Source organism: Topomyia yanbarensis, chromosome 3 (genome assembly GCF_030247195.1).
Source record: "Topomyia yanbarensis strain Yona2022 chromosome 3, ASM3024719v1, whole genome shotgun sequence".
Classification (NCBI taxonomy): domain Eukaryota; kingdom Metazoa; phylum Arthropoda; class Insecta; order Diptera; family Culicidae; genus Topomyia; species Topomyia yanbarensis.
Genome location: NC_080672.1, coordinates 107,859,974 through 107,878,247, shown reverse-complemented (window position 1 = coordinate 107,878,247; position 18,274 = coordinate 107,859,974). Strand labels below are relative to the sequence as shown.

The following is an 18,274-nucleotide window of genomic DNA, read 5'->3' as shown; positions in this document are numbered from 1 at the left end:
AGAATATCCTAATTTTGAATCGTGTGCCTCAGAATTGTGTTAAAACACTCTCGAGAATAAAGCAGAGTTGTGTAACAAATCCTGTTTTTGAAGAGCAAGAATCAATTTACTGTTGACGACGCCTTGGGCCGTACAATACTGGAGCTATTTCTCCACCCCGAGATGCAAGGTTGGGCAGATCGATTTCCAATTCGCCTTGTGTCACTATATGAAATGAAAATATATAAACACGTTAGTAATCAGATTCAGTAACTGTGATAAAGGAAATAACTTACCATGTATGACGGACTCGAATTGCCAGAAGATATTTTCAGCGGTGCCTATGGTTGACAATCGTTCATCCAACGAAATACTTATTGGGAACTCCTGACGACATGTTTGACATCCGTGTGTCGCCATCATCCATCGGAGATGGCAGTAGTCACCGCGTATTCCCCAGATAAAAAGTTTAATTCGTTTCTATCTATAATTTAGTCAGTATTATTTCGGAATAATTTAAACAGTGGCTGATGTTTCAGCCATTTTTTCACACAGGAAATTCACGTGAACTACGTTACGACGGTCAACGTTGCATCACTTAAAGGTTACGGGTGAATCAAATAAATTTTACAGGATTATCAAATGTCGTTCATATGAATCACTTAATGTATGTTAAACGATGGAAAATATTTATTCACGTGACAATTCATGTAAATTCAAAGTGATTTATTTTGTGAGTGCAGTTTTCTGCACTTCTGCTAGAAAGTGCAAAAACGATGCAATTTCAGTGCACTCCACTACACCGTTGTCAATCAATCGAAAACCCCAATAGTGTGCTCTTGTACAATGTCCTGTACTGTTTGAGTGGAATCGGTGCCACGAAAACACGTCCGTTGCTGACTTGCTGGTGCTGTAGCTTCGATAGCTAGATTTTTTGTCATAAATTCGGCGATTGCGGGAAGATTTACTTTGGTCAGTACAACTTTAAAGTTGATAACAAATGTTTTGTCAACCGATGATGCCATCGGTTGACAAAACATTTGTCGGACTAAGTCCGCGAATTTCGTTAAGAAAAATCTATTATAGTTGTCTTCAAAACACGTGTGCTCACGACAACAGTTTGTTGTCAACTGAATTCGAGAAATCAATAATCGAATTATTCGTTGTAATGCAGAAAAAATGACACGATCAGCAAATATGACCTTATAGTGTTTAGAATTGACGTAAAACGAAGCAGACGGGATATCATCGAATAAATTTGGCCAAACGTTATCACAATAGTTATAAATATACTAGTTGCTTTTATTTACACATGTTTGGACCACAAATACATGGCGATTGGTACTTTACAACAAGTGGTTCAGATTAAAAACAAAGTGGTATGTATGGAACATACCCCACTGGTTAAAATGTGCACTTTCACTGTATTTCACTCGAAAACTCATTAAAAATATGTGAATAATTTAAAATTCGGCTTTTAAAAGGTTTCTAAAAACTTTGTACAAATTCACATAACTTAAGCTAGCTTCACTCCGGTACGCTCACTTCACACTAAACTAGAAGCACCAAGGTTGTAGTGTTCATCATAAATCATCCCTGAACCAGGTGCGACACCGCCAACTGCGCTGTCCAGTCCTCTGGTTGTCGTTGCGTTACCCATATGATAGGGTATGAACTGTCTTGGCATCGGTATTACCTCCATAGGTGGTGGCTGCATTGGAGAAGGGCTGCCGCTGTTGGCTGCATTTGGCATTACGGGCCCGTGGATTTCGCTAACTTTGGCACTGATGTAACCGGAATCGTCGTTCGATAGGTTGTCCTGCGATTTACGAAATTGTTGGGAACTTGACTGTTGCTGCTGCTGTTGGAGGTGATGATGATGATGGTGGGCTAGATGGTGCATTGCTTGAGGTTGGCTGGTGACCAATTGGTAGGGAAACTCGGGCGAAGGTGTTCCAGTGCTTCCACCGGAGATAGCAAAGGATGCGGATGGGTTGATGTATTTTCGACTTGTAAGTAATTTTTCCTGTACTGGAAGCTGGGGTGCATAATGAGGAGAGTTATATGAAGAGAGATAGTCGTTGCCATTCATGAACTGAGGAGATTGGGATGGGTAGTATAATGCTGGTGTTGATTGATGAGATTGAGTGAATCTACTGGATGGATTATCCTGCGTATAGGAGTTTTGGTTAGAGTGGAAAATTTCATTGTCGTTCAAGTAGGACGGCAGAGGATTTCGACTTCTAGCGTGAGTCGATAAGGGTATTTGGTCTTGGAGCGTTGGGTGAGACAGATGAGAAGTTAGATCTGGTGGTTTGAGGGGAGGTTTCGGTCTGTTTGGCAACTCGTGAAAGTAGGCGTCCTTTGGTATAAAGAACTGCTGCCGGATTGCAGCGACTGGTTGATTTTCCACCTTGGGAAGAGCTTTCTCGTACATCTCAATCAGGCTCTTAGCGGTAATTGGACGATCTGCTAACGGTGGAGGCCCGTCTACACAGTCAAGGTCATCTTCCTCGCTGGTGTCCGAATAGTTGTCATCCTGAGCTAAAGGCGCGTGTCCCTTCGGAGGATCTACTTGCTGTATGGTGCTGTTTTGCAGTTTGGAGATAATATATTTCACGCGATTCTTTTCTGCACTATCGGCCAGCTCTACTTCGTTACTGTCTGAATTGGTTTGTTGTACTACAGAATTTTCAGGATCAGAAACTTTTTGAAACAGATCATGGACGCTCTTTTGTAGAACCTGACTTCTCCAGTTGGTTCCGTTTAATATTCTACTCTTTAGCTCTTTTAATTGAGCCAGGTTTGCCATATCTGAAAGGTCACATTGATCATCGGATTCCCAATCTTCTTCCTGGTTTTCTTGATTACCGTCTTCTTCATCTTGATTATCATCCGCTTCCTCTTCCTCATCATCTTCATCACTATCTGCGCATTCTTCGCCCTCTTGTTCCTTCTGTTTCTTCCGACTGTGGTTTGGCGCGGATTTGATGGTCGTATTAGATGAGCTTGGTATGTCCTCGAAGCAATTATTTGCATAGAATCCGTTAACCATCGGGGCATTCACACTATCGACGTGCAGTTGCTCTTGTTCGGAGTCTTGGTTGCTTGCTATTTCTGACATAACTTCGATGAAATTAGTTGACGTCATATGGGCACTCATTGCATCTGGATGAATACTCATCAAATGTGTTTTGTTACCACCAAGAAGTGAGGAACTTGGAGACATCGTAGAATGCGGTGTTGAACCTGTGCTTCCACCCGTTGGACCACCAGGGTGTCTGTAGTTCCGTTCCTTGCGAGTGGATATATCTTTGGAAATTTCCGGTGATACCGGTGCTGCTGGAAGCAGAGATTGTGCTATTTTTTCCATCTCCTGGGCAATGTCGTAGCCGTGATTGGTAGAATCACGCTTCGAAGATGTCTGCTGGTATACTTGGGGACTGCTGTCATAATGATGGATGTCTTTTAGGCGGTCCAACGCGAGAATATATCTGAAAAAAATATGAAGGAGTTAGATCAATAAAATAAAGTACTTGACACATATTCGATATACTTATTATCGCTATGTTTCTTCTTGGTCATTTTCTCCAGCTCTAGAATTTTCTTGGTTTTACTTAGTAATTCTTCAAGCCTCTCGGTAACCTTAATCTTTTCGTTTTTATGGTCGTAGCTCGACGATCCTGCGGATGATGATATTTTCCGCTCTTCCTTCGATGATGTATCTTCATACGCGGAGCTTGGTACTCGATTCTGGTATATCACATTATTTTTTTCCTTATCATTATCCTTATCGGAACAGTAATAGCTATCACGTCCGGATTGGCTTACCGATGAAGACCGTTTACTTCCATTTAACTGATGGCGTTCTGCGTCAAACTTCCGCAGTGGTGTCCGTCGACTTGATTCGTCCACTTCTGAGTGATTTTTCATGTTAGAGTTGTTTGAACTCTCAAAATGATCCGAATAATCGGGATGCTTGTGATCTTGTGAGTCCAAGAAGTCTATACTGCGAGAAAATTGGGGCGTTGACGATTTTATTCGGTCCGTTAGAATATCCTCACTACCGTCCAACAGTTCTAGACTGCGACAGCGCGTTAAGGTATTGGTATTTGCTTCATCCTTCTTGGTTTTTGAGTTGTGATGACCGGTTGATCGCTCGGTTATCCCACGTCGCAGCCATTGCTCCAAGTGCAACCGTTTGTTCTCACATTGTACCCGACTTGCGATCATTGTCCTGAAAAAAATAAATGGAAAAACATTTAATATTGGTTGATACATCTGCTCATAACTAATTGTAATTTACTTTGTCAACTCTTCGATTTGATCATCCGTTTTCATAGCTAGTGCCGTCATGCGACTATCCAGTTTCTCTGTTGCCCGGTGTACGTACTTTCGTATGCTCTTTCTGTTCTGGTTCATCCGTTGTTCCAAATGTTTGAAGAAGGGAGCACAGTAGCACGTATTGCCCACTCCTACCGGACCTTTCCTAATATTCCCGGCCAAATCGAGATAATATTGCTCCCCTTTCGCCAGAGGTTCTTTGGGTAGTGTTTCCAACTTGGGTGACGGAAAATTTCTCGGGTCCGGAAAGTAGTGGCATCCGTACGGTGACCAGTGCTGCGGATCGACATCGTATCGTGGATCGTGGGTTCCACCACTACGCCCACGGGATTTGTCGCGAGACTTGTGATCTTCCTTGGTGCGTGATCGTTCTCCGCTCTTGCCATTACGATCCTTACGGTGGGAGCTACTGGAGCTGCGCTCGCGAGCATGTCGAGCTGAGATCTGAACGGGGGTGTTGAGGATATTGATAATTTCGACAAGATTCTTACGGGTGGCGATATCCCTCGGTGTTTCGCCCTGAAATGAAAGATGATTGGTCAGGATATATAGGTTACAGTACAGCATTAATAAAGGGGAGGGGATCAATGTAATTTGTTAACGAAAAAGTAAACTAAATATAAAGCAAGCTAAATACAACACGGAAGCAAGTAAATAAGGTGTACTTTAATCGCATTAGGGTGAACTCTTACAATAAATCTTCACTCAGGGAAGCTTTGTGCGTTCCTTGATACTATGCGAATGCTTCATTTTTGGGTTCTCTTTTAATAAACAGTATAATCCCAAATATGTAGAATCTATAATTTACAATAATTATAATCTCGTAGGCCTTGTCATCATTTCCCTAATAAGAAGCGAATGGTGGGCGAAAGAAAAAAATAGGGAAATGGAAAATCGTAACACAATATAAACAATTCAAAACAGCCTGGGTTCTTGACTCCCGAAGGAATGACGACCCTGCTGATGAAGCCTATAGCTCTTTGCATAAGCTTAGAGTTTGGGACAATAAGATATCCTTAAGTTTTAGCTCCCGTTACCGAAGTATGAAGAACCGAAACTTGGATATGCAATGCATTACTGCAGGGTTGTTACATATCAGATGATATGAAGTTCCGACATCGGATTCACAAAGATCGCACGAATAAAACTCAACACGCTGAATAGACGCCATGTGATAATTAAGTTTGCAATGTGCAGTCAATACCTCGATTTAGACTGCCACAGCTGTGCTTGAAAATATGCAAAAAATCTGTCATTTTTAGACTCCCATCCGGCAGAAAAGTTTTTGTTTGAACGCAAGATTGCAAACTTCGTCAATGTCTGGCATTTTAGGATGCTGCCCAAGAGCGAATTTTGTGCTTTCTTCAACGAATCAACAGTGGTAATCAGTTTCGTTTTAAAAATTTGCCAAACTGAGTGCTTTTATACCACTATACCACTGATTGACAGAGCAAATATATTCTTTTTCCGTAGATTTCCTGTTAAAGGACCGACACAGAATATTACGACAGTAGATACCAACACCTGTGCAGTCATCACCATTAGAGTCATCCTCTGAAAATTAGGTTTGACTGTATTGTTGTTACTTCTCTCTTCAGCCACCGTACAAGGTAACCGTATGACAATATTGGATTAACACATTGTTATGTAGATTTAAATGTGCACTACCCATCAAAAGTTTTAAACCACTTGAATAAGTATTACAACCGCCATACTAAATATTGCAAAACCTAAAAAAAATAGCATCACATTAAAAGAATCAATTCAAGAAACACAAGGGGGACAAATATGTGGCCGCGGGCATTAAAGCATCCACCTCCATAAAGATGTCGCAAAGATCGTGTTGAGGGCCCATGCTCTACCGTCAGAATTAAAGTGTCTTTGATACCGTAAGGAGTTCAGCGATATCACAAAGTTGCTGATGGTCATACTAGCACAGACTAACAGACATAACACTATGAGGGAATTCCCTCAAAAAACATCGATCCGACAATTTTCCCAGAACACTAGCTCCACCTTTTATTCACAGTCCCAAACACTTATTTACTGGTGGGTTACCCCTCAGGTTTGGGAACAATTTTTCACTAGTGGTCTATCCCCCACATGCTTGTTCATATGTCAGTGGCACCATAATTTCAAATGTGGCCACAGTCCCAACTACAAATATATTTAAAATGACCGTTAAAGCGGGCGAAGCTTTGTTTTTGAGTGTTATGTCTGTTAGTCTGTGATACTAGGCCCAACCAGTATTGTACTCAGTTAAATCTCTGGTTGAAGTGTCAGATGAGATATTTGGAGTTCTTGGACGCACTGGAAACTCCTTGTTTCATCTCAAATTTTTAAGACCAAGAGATGTTTGTTTCGGCATAGACAGCATAACTAACGATTTGTTTTGGTGAGTATCAAAACGCATCAAAAGGTGATCACATCGTCGATCTCAACTTTTTGAGCGGGCATGTAGACGCGGTATTGGTTTCGTCAAAGACTTGTCGCTAGTAATGTCATTTGTTTTCTTTAGAAAGAATATAATTTCTTTAGAAAGAGAAATAAATATAAATTTACACAAGTTACTTTTCATGCTAAGTTTTTCTATTCGCTGAATTGCAAGTTAGCAAAAAAAAACAATAAGATTTTGTATGCGGATTGACTTGCGACATTAGTTAGCTAACCTTGCTAACTAGTAGACTTAGTTTGGCAGCTGAATTAAATTTTCTCTTCGGAATCAACCAAATAAAATTTAGTAATTTAATTGAATGTATGCTATGAAGCCTTCTTAGAATCATTGGCGGCTACAGGATTGTGAACTGTGAGAACTTCTCTTCATGCTCCATGACGTATACAATTCAAAATAAAGCTGTGTAGGCTACATTTGTACCCCGGTGTACGGTTGCCGTTAGTGTTTCGTGCTGTCAGTGCAAATGTGACTCTTGACAATACCAGTTTAAATACTGGTTGTTTTACTACGTAAGTAACGATTAGTATTATATAATCGTTTTTAATTATTTATTCAATTTAATTTTGAAGTAGAAAAAAGTCGTTCTAATTTTTGCTGATTTTTATTGTTTTATTGTTTTTTTTCATAGTTTTTCAAAATAATGGCTCGCATGTATAATTTGCGCACAGTAACTGTTGTAACAGTAACGTTGCGTGTTACCAATGTATTACTGGTCAGAAATATTTTTTTCATTTAAATTTCCACTCCATTTCGTGGTATTTTCCAAAACCCGATTTTTAAACCTTCACTCTTCCAAATAATTGCACTTTTTCAAAAATATCGAAATTCCATTTTATTTCATTTCTAGACAATTTTTTTCATCTTTAAGAACCATTTGATTTTTTTCAAATCAGTTGAAAATTTGCAAAGTTATAGTAAATTATGTGAAAAAAGTCAAAATCGCGATTTTTTCACTTTTTTTGCTCAAACCAATTTATGTATCATTGATTCAATAAATTTCGTACTTTAACTTACACAGCTGTTTTCGCAATTAGAAAACGAAGAAAATTATGTATTACACATTTCTTTTGTTTGAATTTTTACCTGCGAACATAGCATTCAAACGCGTGGGGTACATTTATACCCCAGTGCAACGTTCTAGGGTGGAAAACGCAAGTGCAACGTTCTAGGGTTAACAGGGGATCGGGTATGACATGGTTCTTTACCTTTCATGTTTTCGATAAAACAAGAGCCTTTACTAGCCCGGAGTTGCACGTACAAAGGCTTCAATACGACGCACTATCAAAAGTCGTTTTAATTACTTTAAGTACATTGTGTAAGATTTATAATTAGAAAACACTTGCAATTTATCGTTTTTGTATTGCAGGAATAAAGAAAAGTGTGAAAAAAAATTCATCTATGCTTGTAGGTATATCAGTAAACGAATTGTTCAAAGCAATTAATCTACGTTAATTGCAGATATCGTTTTGATGCTCACCACAGATGCTTTCAATTTATGATAGATGGATTCATACAGCGGAAAAAGTCATTTTACTGCATTCGAAACGAGTAGAAACCCATAGGATCCCACGTGTAGTGCTATTAAAGGTGGGGTTGTGAAATGAAAGGAATTAACTTTCTTCAAATGCAAACGAAACCGTGACGCTTTCGGTGAGAAGTGTTTAAAACCGAGAGCATTAGTTAACAACGTTATCGAGTCATCTAGGTGCATATTTGAATATAATGCGCAGTGGTCCATAATGTGAATTTAGCAGGAATTTTAACTTTTTGCTAAAATTAAATGACAGCCTCACAATAAGTTGGTAAAGTTGTTGTACTTTGCAAGGCCCTTCTTTTGACTGAAACAGATGCTAGGGTGATTCTAATTTTAGCAGTATTTAAAATTGAACTTTTTAATGGTTTGAGATAGAGCTTTACTGTCTTCGATTAAGTTGTAGAGCAACACATTTTGGACAAAGTTGCTGAAGCACTAGCTTTTATATTTTCCATTGCACGAGAAATCCAAATGTAAGCTTTAGGGTGTTTCTTTAAAAACGGTTTATTTCTATAACTTTTGTAGTTTTTATTTTACACTAAAGTACGCTTTGGACAACTTGAAGATTATTTTAGGGTGCATAATTGGCTTTAAAACACCAACTACTAAACTTTTTTCGTTTCAAAGTTATGAGAACTTTAATATAAAAAATTTAACTTTTTCAAATAGCATTGTCTTAGATTAGAGCACTTAACATTAAAGACCATTGCTGTCATATGAAATAGCATGCTTTGTACTATAGATCGCCAGAAAATGGCAAATACGATATTTTTTATATTTTGCAATATTTACTCAAGTTTAATTTTAGTAAAAAGTATATACACTATACAGTCGGGCCTCCTACTACACGGATTCCTACTGCGTGGAACCCGCGTAATAGGAATCCCATAGCTTATGTGATTTTGATTAATTGGGGCTGTGGTTGAACATTTCGTCCGCGTTAACATTTAATCCCATACTTTCTTTGGCAAAGTTATTGTGCTTACTTAGACCTACAATTTAGAGTAATTGGATATCCAATTAGTTGAGAACTGCGCCACCAGGGGTGCTTTAAAAAGAGTACATAAGTCGAACCTCTCGTCGTGAATGTGACTATCATTGGGTTTAACGTGAAATATATTGAAAGATTGATTATGATAGGTAGTGTCTCAGGATGATTTATCCAGAAAGCCAAGAGCTTCCGGATGGTGGAAATAATAACTCGAAATTGTACCACTAGGCAGCGCTAGTGCGAATCCAAATGTTCAACTAATGTCAAAATCATTCTTTATCTCAATAACGAGAATATTTAGAGGGGTACTGTCTTCAGTAAAGCTGGTCGAGAAATCAGACTTTCAGCACATTATACAATATAATGCATCTCAAATGTGTAATAACTAAGAAAGATGGTGCTTTCGGCAAAGTTCTAGAGCAGGTCAAGGGCTACGCGATTATGGACAAATCAAATTAAAATAGACCCGCCAGGCGTCGCTAGTGAGCATATACTATTTTGCAAATTCTATATCTCGAGATCATGATAATTTAGAAGTGTGGTGTCTTCAACAATAATCAGCAGCGGGTCGAGTGCAGCCCGAAGGCGAATAGATAATTTCAGAATTCAGCCACTATGCGGCGCTAGGGAGAATACATAATTTAAACATTACAAAGAGTCAATTATTGAAAAACCAATTTTTTACTATAACTTTTTCAGTTTTCATTTTTTTCCAACCTATCCTTCTGATGTTTTTCAGAGCTTTTGAAGACGAACATTTTCTTCTAACACATCAAAACTTTTTATTTAGTAGATCACAGAACTTCTTGTTGTACAAAGGAATAAGTTTTTTCAATTCGATGCCTAGACATATTAAACGTGCGGCAACATTAGCGGAGTTCAAAACACTATGTATTTCACACGTAAAATCTGCTTTGTAGACAGATTTTTGGAATTTTTATATTTTAGAGTTATTTGAATAACTATGTAATACCACGAAGATTGTATTTTTTTCTCTTCTATTATTTACATTTAGTCACTCTAAGTTATTATATTCGCTATGATGATGATGGTTTGTTGTTAATTGTTTATTATAGTTTTTAAAAATAAGGAGATGTCTACAGAAGTCTGAGCCACGCGCGCGATAAGCAGATAGAGACTAACTTGAAATCGAACATGGTGACCAGTACTAAGAGCTCATTGGGTTGAATCGAAGCTTTAAGACTTTTGTTGTGATCAGGGTCTGATTTGATGATGGAGTTGCTTTGCTGGCTTTGCTCGACAATTGAGTTAATCAGGGTTATTGCTGCCATTAACGGCAATAACGGAGTTGGTTCGTTGAGTGGGAGGCTTGGTGACTTCTTCTGATAAAACAAGATATCGGGTTCAATTCCTGATCAATCCAGGGTATTCCCGGAAAGGAATATCCCTGGATTACCTTGGGTTAGTGGTACGCAACTTTCAATAAAGGGGTCTGATGTGGATGATATAACTCGACTAGACTCTGCACTGCCACTAGGCTCGCCACTTCTCACCTTAGCAGGTGGTAGTACCGATGTCTTGGTCAGGCGGGAGGAGTCTTACAGAGAATTATCAGAAATGGAAGCTATTGGGTTCAATTCCCGATTCTATCAAGTATCTTCCCGGAATGAAAATTTTCTTGATGGACTGGTTGTTGATGGAATATTCGAAATATATCTGGTTACGTTCTTTTGAAGGAAAGGCTATGTCTGCAAATTGAACCAGTCCGTTTTTTTTGTTAACTGGTCTTGTCATGAGTTAAAATATTAATTATCTTCTAGATAAATCGTTCAGCTCACACCTTTGTAGGGGTATGAGGTGGGACCATCATCATCATCATCATATACCAAAAATTCATTCAATTTTAAAAAATATCGTCTTCGATATTTTTGGCTCAATTATAACTCTAATCATGAACTTATTTATAGTTGAAAAACAATTATCTTTTGTTTGTCCCAATGAGTGATATATTTTTTTATTTAGATTATAGATGTTTCAACCTTAAGGTCATTCGCCTCTTCGGGTTAGAAAAATATCTTATGAAAATTTTTAAACCCTATGTGCAGAATCGGGACTCGAACCCAGGTGCGCTGCGTACAAAGCAATCGATTTACCAACTACGCTTCGTCCACCCCCATGAGCGATATAGTTATTACAAAGAATCCTAATTTGGTGAAAAAGCGCTCATAACTATTCAACGAAAATAGTTTGATATGTGGTGCCATGAAACGAATTATTCGTCTTAAAACAACCTTAAAGGTGTTTGACGACTACTTCGGTTTTAAAGCAATACAGTAATTTAAGCAGAATTTTAAGCTGATAAAACAGGGACATTGATAAAATCGGGTCATATATTTTTCTGTCTTTTTAATAAACCGAAGCTCTTAAAATATTTTTCTTTGGTCTTTAGAAATAGCCTTGCAACCTTTTCTGATTATTTACTTTCCCTTAAGGGGGTCTGACAATGCAAAATGAAAAAAATATTTTTATTTTTGCATTTTTTGGATCTCTAAGATACGAAATATATGCCCAAAAGGGATTTACCCGAATTCAACTTGGTTCGTCTGCTAGAGCCCATCAAACTACCAACAATCACTTTTCATAAAAGGTGGTAAAATCAGGTCAAAAAGCTGATAAAATCGGGGGTAGATAGAATCGGGGGCTGATAAAATCGGGTCTCCACTGTATCGCAAAAGTTATTTGAATAAAACAGTTTTTCTAAGAAAACAGTCATTCGCCACGTTTTAGATTCAACTAAATGTTTTGTTGATTCAAAAAGGTCTGATTCTTCTGCGTGTATAAATATATATTAGTGCAGATCAAATTTTTGATCGATAAGTAATATTTGGTTTTTTGAATCAAAATTTGGCATATGCAATATATGCATTTTATGCATATATTGTCGTTTTTTTTCGAAAATAGCAAATTTCTTTGGAAAATTGAAGAATGTTCTACTTTTCCGTATTGCAAACCATATTTTTTTTAGCTTAAAATATTCAGCATTGAAAATTAGGTAGAGTTATGTTGATTTTATTCAATTGTAAGACATAAAATCATAAATTTTTCTTATTTTTATTTTGATTATAGAGGTTTTAAGTCTAGGGTCAATTGCGTCTTTTTTCGAGGTAGAAAAATCTCCTTTAAAAAAAATTCTAACCCTATGTGCGGGGTTGGGAATCGAAACCAGGTGAGCTGCGTACAAGGCAATCGATTTACCAATTACGCTATGCCCGCCCTGATTTTCCTTTATTTACCCACTAAACGTACAAAGCATTTTTTCTCATTTCACTTAATTTTTTCTTTCGAAATTTAACATAAGGGATGGGGGGTTGGAGAGGGGGTTCAGTGCAAAAAAAAACACTTTCTTTGCGATTTTTTTTTCATCAAAACTTTTGCGCATTATTATGAATTATTTCAATAAGATTCTGCAATTTTTAAATGCCTAACCGCTACGTTGAGTTTTTGAGAGAATCTTCCGATTAAGGGGGCTAACACAGCAAATCGTATCTTTTCCAGAGATGTTCTACAAAAATCGTCACTGAGTCGCTTGTCGATATTTTTGCACAAAAAATTGCAGAATGTTATTGAAATGATACATTATAATGCATAAAAGTTTTGGTCAATTCGATTCACCTAAATTTTTGAAAAAATACCGCAAAGATGTTTTTTTTTACTGAAACCCTTACCCCCCTATGTGAAAAAAGAAGCAGAAAAACTTATCTTGCAATTTTTAAATGTTTTTTGGAAATAATATGCCAACATATTATGTAACACATTGGAGGTAACGCACACAAAGCGAGGAAATTGGAACAATTCAGCAAGATTTGACCAAAAATCATCAAAGTCATCAAATTCTGTTTTTCATACTAAGGAGCTTGGATTTCGTATTGAGCATTTAACTACTCATCAACCTGTTAGAATAACTAACACGATAAAGGCAAATATTTCAGAGGTATCTCAGTGCTTGGTACAAAGGATTAAGAAATTTGGGATTTCAATTTTCTAATTTACACAATAAAGGTAGTTCAAATTTATCTTATGGTAATTCTGATTTGCTACGCTTTGTCAAGCGTCGTTGCAATCTTATATCACAGATCTTCCAAATTTATCCGCAGGCTGCAAAAAGTCACTTTTCTGTAATGATTCAAGCATCTTGACTTCAGGTAAAAGCCTTTGCGTCATTTTCAGTCGACTGCAACGAATCTTGAATATATTCACCTGAACAAATGGAAAATTTAGACTAAAGGGCGAACACGAAATTATTGCGACACATTCAACAAGGCATAACTTTTTTACCATTGGGTAAAAATCAACCAAATGTTGCACACTTTCTCATTGATGTGTATTGTTTACATGCTGTCAAACTCGAAGTCATGTTTTTCGATTCAACGAAAATGGAGGTGAACCAACGCGAGTCGAGAGAACAAATTCTTTCCACCTGGAATTTCCTGACCTGTCGCACCGGTAGTTGGGAAAAATGTTGAACATTCACCATTCAACCGTCTCCAGAGTGTTGAAGCGGTTCCAGGAGCTGTTGGCGTAGGACCACGGCAAAGGAGCTGGAAGAAAACCTGGACCGGAGAACAAAAAGACGGAGGGAAAGGTGAAGCGGATGATTAAAGTAAATCTCAACGTCTCAAGCCGTGATTTGGCTAAAAAGATCGGCATGTCGTAGAGCTACATCCAGAATGCAAAGAAGAGAGCTGGACTACATACAAGGTACAGAACTTCGCGATGAGCGGCAACAATCGACGGCTAAAACTCGGGCACGGAAGCTCTACGAGAAGATGCTGCCAAAATATGGCTGCTGTGTGATGGACGACGAAACGTATATAAAAGCCGATTTTAAGCAAATTCCGGGGTTGGAGTTTTTCACCGGCAAGAGCAAGTTCTATGTGGACGACAAATTTAAGAAGAAGAAAATGTCGAAGTTCGCCTCCAAATATCTCATTTGGCAGGCCATCTGCTCTTGCGGACTGAGGAGTGAGCCTTTCGTGACAAAGGGCACAGTAAATGGCGAGATCTACAAATCTGAGTGCCTCGAGAAGCGCCTTTTGCCGTTCTTGCAGCAGCACAACGAAGCTCCGCTATTTTGGCCAGATTTGGCATCATGCCACTATTCTAAAAGTGTCCTGGAGTGGTATGAGGCCAATTCTGTCCATTTTGTTCCAAAGGACATGAATCCGCCAAACTGTCCGGAGCTGCGCCTGGTGGAGCAGTACTGGGCAATGATGAAGCGGGAACTTCGGAAGACAGTCAAAGACGAAAAGTTAAGAAAATGGAAAAAACTGAGAAACTGGTACCGGATGACACTGTAAAGACTTTGATGGAGGGCATCAAGCGAAAATGCGTTCAATTTTACACTCAAGGCTCCATCGATTAGCTTTTCTTTTGATTTTTGAAGTAAATATATGTATAAAACTACCCTAAAATTTTGGTTTGATTTTAAACATTATAAGAAAATTCGCAATAATTTCGTGTTCGCTCTTTAATGTGGCAAAAACACAACTAATAGTTTTCCACATAAACCAAGAGCTTCTTTTAGTTAAATCTGGTAGATTTTAAGCAAAAAGCGTTATCGATATTAACCATTAATAAAGTCACTTTAACATATTACCAATGTTCTTTTACATTGCGCTCAATATTGGCGTGAACACTAGATTTGGGCACATCCTAAAAAATGTACCAGATCGTGATATCTTATTTTTAATCTGAAACGAGTTGATCGTATCGTGTCGCACCAAAAATTCTCACATCGCATCTAACAATATAAAGTTGTTGCACTCGCGTTCCCAATGCTACGGAATAGGCTACACTTTTCGGTAATGGAAATAAATTGCAGCAAACACACAACCCCCATTCCGACGAGTAACTTTTGTCCCTCTAAAAGCACGACAGCGAGGGAAAATAAACGAAAAATGCTGAATGTTGTTAGCATACATTGTGGAGAAGTAATGAAAAAACGCTACATAATACATACCTGAGCATTCCTCGTGTCTTGCTTGCAGCCGGCCTCGAGCAGAATTCGGGTCAGTTTCCGCCTACCCATAGCACAGGCAATGTGCAGAGCCGTGTCGCCGTTCAGGTTGATCCGCTCGTAGTCGCTCTTGGCCGAGAGGAGAATTCGGATGGCACCGGCATGCCCGTAGCGGCACGCAGTATGAAGCGGAGTGTCGCCGTACTGCGAGATAGAGAAAGCAGAGTATTATGGACCTCTCGCATATAGTAGTAAGAAAAAAAACACAATACTTACATTGTTTTGTACATCTGGATCGGCACCGGCCAGCAGTATCTCTCGACAGCTCTGGTTATGCCCATTCTGAGCTGCCAGATGGAGCGCCGAAAAACCGCCGGAATTGCGCGTGCCAAGCAGGGCGCTGTGTAGTGCTCCTTTGGTGTCTTGTAGCACGTTTTTGATTTTGCTTGAGTCTTTGATTAGATCGATCGGCAGTTTGGCGTGATTGGCGTTGCTGGCAGTGTTCGATTTGTGCACTTTAGGTAAGGAACATAGGATTTTCACACAGCGGCTGTAACCTTTCCAGGCGGCCTCGTGTAGTGGGGTATTGCCGTGCTGGAATGGCAATGATATATATTATTATGTCGGTGAATAATTCTTTATAGCGCAGTTGAAAGAAGAACGTCGTCTTCTTCAAGCATGTTTAGTTGATCATTTGATTTGGAATATACTGTTTTATATGAATCGATTTGAACAATCAACCGAATAACGATTCTTCTTTTCAAAGGAATTAGTTCAGATAGCAAACATACATATAATACTATGAATGATCTAGTTGAGTTTTTGTGAGAATAGAAAAAGACTATACATACTGTAATACCAATATGATCCGTTTACGTTAGTGTACTTAAAAATATATTATATCAAACGTGATTAGGCCTACAGGGCTGGGCGGCTTTATTTTCATTATAGAACATTCAGCTTTGACTTAGATTGCATGATGACTAAATAGTATGCTGCAAGCGATTGTCGTTTGATGACTTTTTTTCGCCTTCAGTAAGGTAAATCAATCTGTACACAGCGACTTACCAGTAACTCCTTCGCGTTTCGATCGGCTCCAGTAGCCAGCAGTACTTCCACCGCCGCCTCGTCGCCATTCGATGCCGCATCGTGTAAGGGGGAACGACTTGTGTTTTCCTGCGATGGAGCGAAAATAAGAAAGAAAAACTGCATTAAAACATGAAATATATGACTCACGCGTTACCAAAGTAAGACATCATCGTGTCAGCTATGGCGTTAAAGTACATAAATATTGTTTTAGGACACCTTTATGGTCGAATAGTCGATGGACTACGATGATAGCTAATTCTTCTGGTTTGTCTTTAATGGTAGATTAAAATATTTAAAAATTTTCTCGACAATGAGCAATCCAACAAAGTTTGCTGTCAATCTACACAACAGCGCATTATTTAATCAACTTGTTTCCGCTTTCATTGAAAAGCATGAACCCATCTAAAGGGGACAATCCGCGGTGTAGGCTGTGAGTCGCGTACATTATTCATCAACGGTCATCGGATTTAAAAATCAACGTCAACGAAAAGTCACGGTCACGCGTTAATAGTGTAACTTATTGTAGCAGTGAATTATTGTCCTTTCGTCTCACTGGACTTCTCTCCTTTCCTTCGGGCAAATGTCGTGAGTTGACTGTATCATGGAGGGAGTTGAGCTGACAGATATGTTGATAGGCAAGTGGTACAGGAAGTACACGGAGGGTAATAGTTTTTGCAATTGTCTGGTTTTGGGTATGAATAATTGTCACAAAGGTCGTAAATTATTCAAAACCTGTAACGTAGAAAAAATATGGATTATAGATACACGATTGAATTCATTGTGTTGCAAAGAATGGTTCCCGAAAACACTTTTTGTGCGTAGGTACTATCAACGGAGCAAAACTACTAAATTTTCCCCAAGTCATGTAATTCATTCGATACCCGGCGTAGCCGCAGGATTTTGTTTCGGGAGGGGCTTTAAAATTTGATTGCATAAATCTTTTAATTGTGTATGACTTGAGATACTCACTAGAAACTGAATGAAACTTTGAAAAGTTCTTATTGAAAACAATTCCAAATCTAAGACAATAGAAATTAAAAATCTTAAAAACATGTGCTTTGTCACAAGATAGGCTATAGTACATCGACGAATTATGGATGTTGAATTTGATTTTTGTTGTTTATGTACAATTTACTTTCGTTACAACAAAGGATATTCTAGAGTTCAAAGTATTTATGCGGTAACCGAATATGACAATCCTTGGTAGTACTGGAAATGCAAAGGTTTTCTAAATTACACGATTGAAAGGTGTAGAAGACGCTAAGTAAAAATGAGTAGAGAAATATCCATAAAACGTTCGAACGAAGAGAATGTCGAAATTTGCACTAAATCTTCTAATTTGGCAAGCGATTTGTAGACGCGGTTCGGTTCAACTTCTATTTCTTGATCTGGCGTCCTGCAACTACTACCAGTTCTATGACATTATGCTAACACAATTCTTTTTGATACATTCTATTTAAATGAAACTATTTTCAAGACTGGCCTTGGCCTGGAAAATCAGAGCCCCAGCCAGGAAGGATCTTTAGTGATCAATAGGAATAAAAAATATGTTTCAATGATTTGAACAATTAAAGAAAACTGCCTAGAATTTATTCTATTAAAGAAACATCTTCCGAAATTGGCACAAATCGAGAGAAAATCACTCAACACTGATTGCTAATACCTTCTAATTTACGTAAAATTTGTTAACTGTATCATTGATGACACCACCATAATAACTAGAAACTATAAATATGAATAAGTTCAATAAGTACGGCATCTCTTGCACATGGAAGGGAATACATCGCACCTTTCTATGACGATTTCGGTTACACTTTCTTAGCCAATTCGTCACTTCGTTAAACAAATATATTGACACTAATCTGTTCAGTAATTGGTTTGTTATTTGAATAAAAATAATTTGCT

The 18,274-nt window shown here is 38.3% G+C and overlaps 1 protein-coding gene across 2 annotated transcripts in view; it reads right to left on the bottom strand.

Annotated features, from left to right (window-relative positions):
- Positions 1-1,260: 1,260 nt before the first annotated feature.
- Positions 1,261-18,274, bottom strand: part of LOC131689125 (uncharacterized) — a 146,357-nt gene continuing 129,343 nt past the window's right edge. For both annotated transcript variants that reach the window (XM_058973979.1, XM_058973980.1), the window contains exons 3-8: positions 16,349-16,456; positions 15,557-15,874; positions 15,284-15,484; positions 4,286-4,842; positions 3,536-4,216; positions 1,261-3,473 (exon numbers count right to left, since the gene is read on the bottom strand). In XM_058973979.1, coding sequence (XP_058829962.1) covers positions 1,526-3,473; positions 3,536-4,216; positions 4,286-4,842; positions 15,284-15,484; positions 15,557-15,874; positions 16,349-16,456 — 3,813 coding nt within the window. In that variant the 3' untranslated portion in view covers positions 1,261-1,525. The remainder of the gene's footprint in view (positions 3,474-3,535; positions 4,217-4,285; positions 4,843-15,283; positions 15,485-15,556; positions 15,875-16,348; positions 16,457-18,274) is intronic.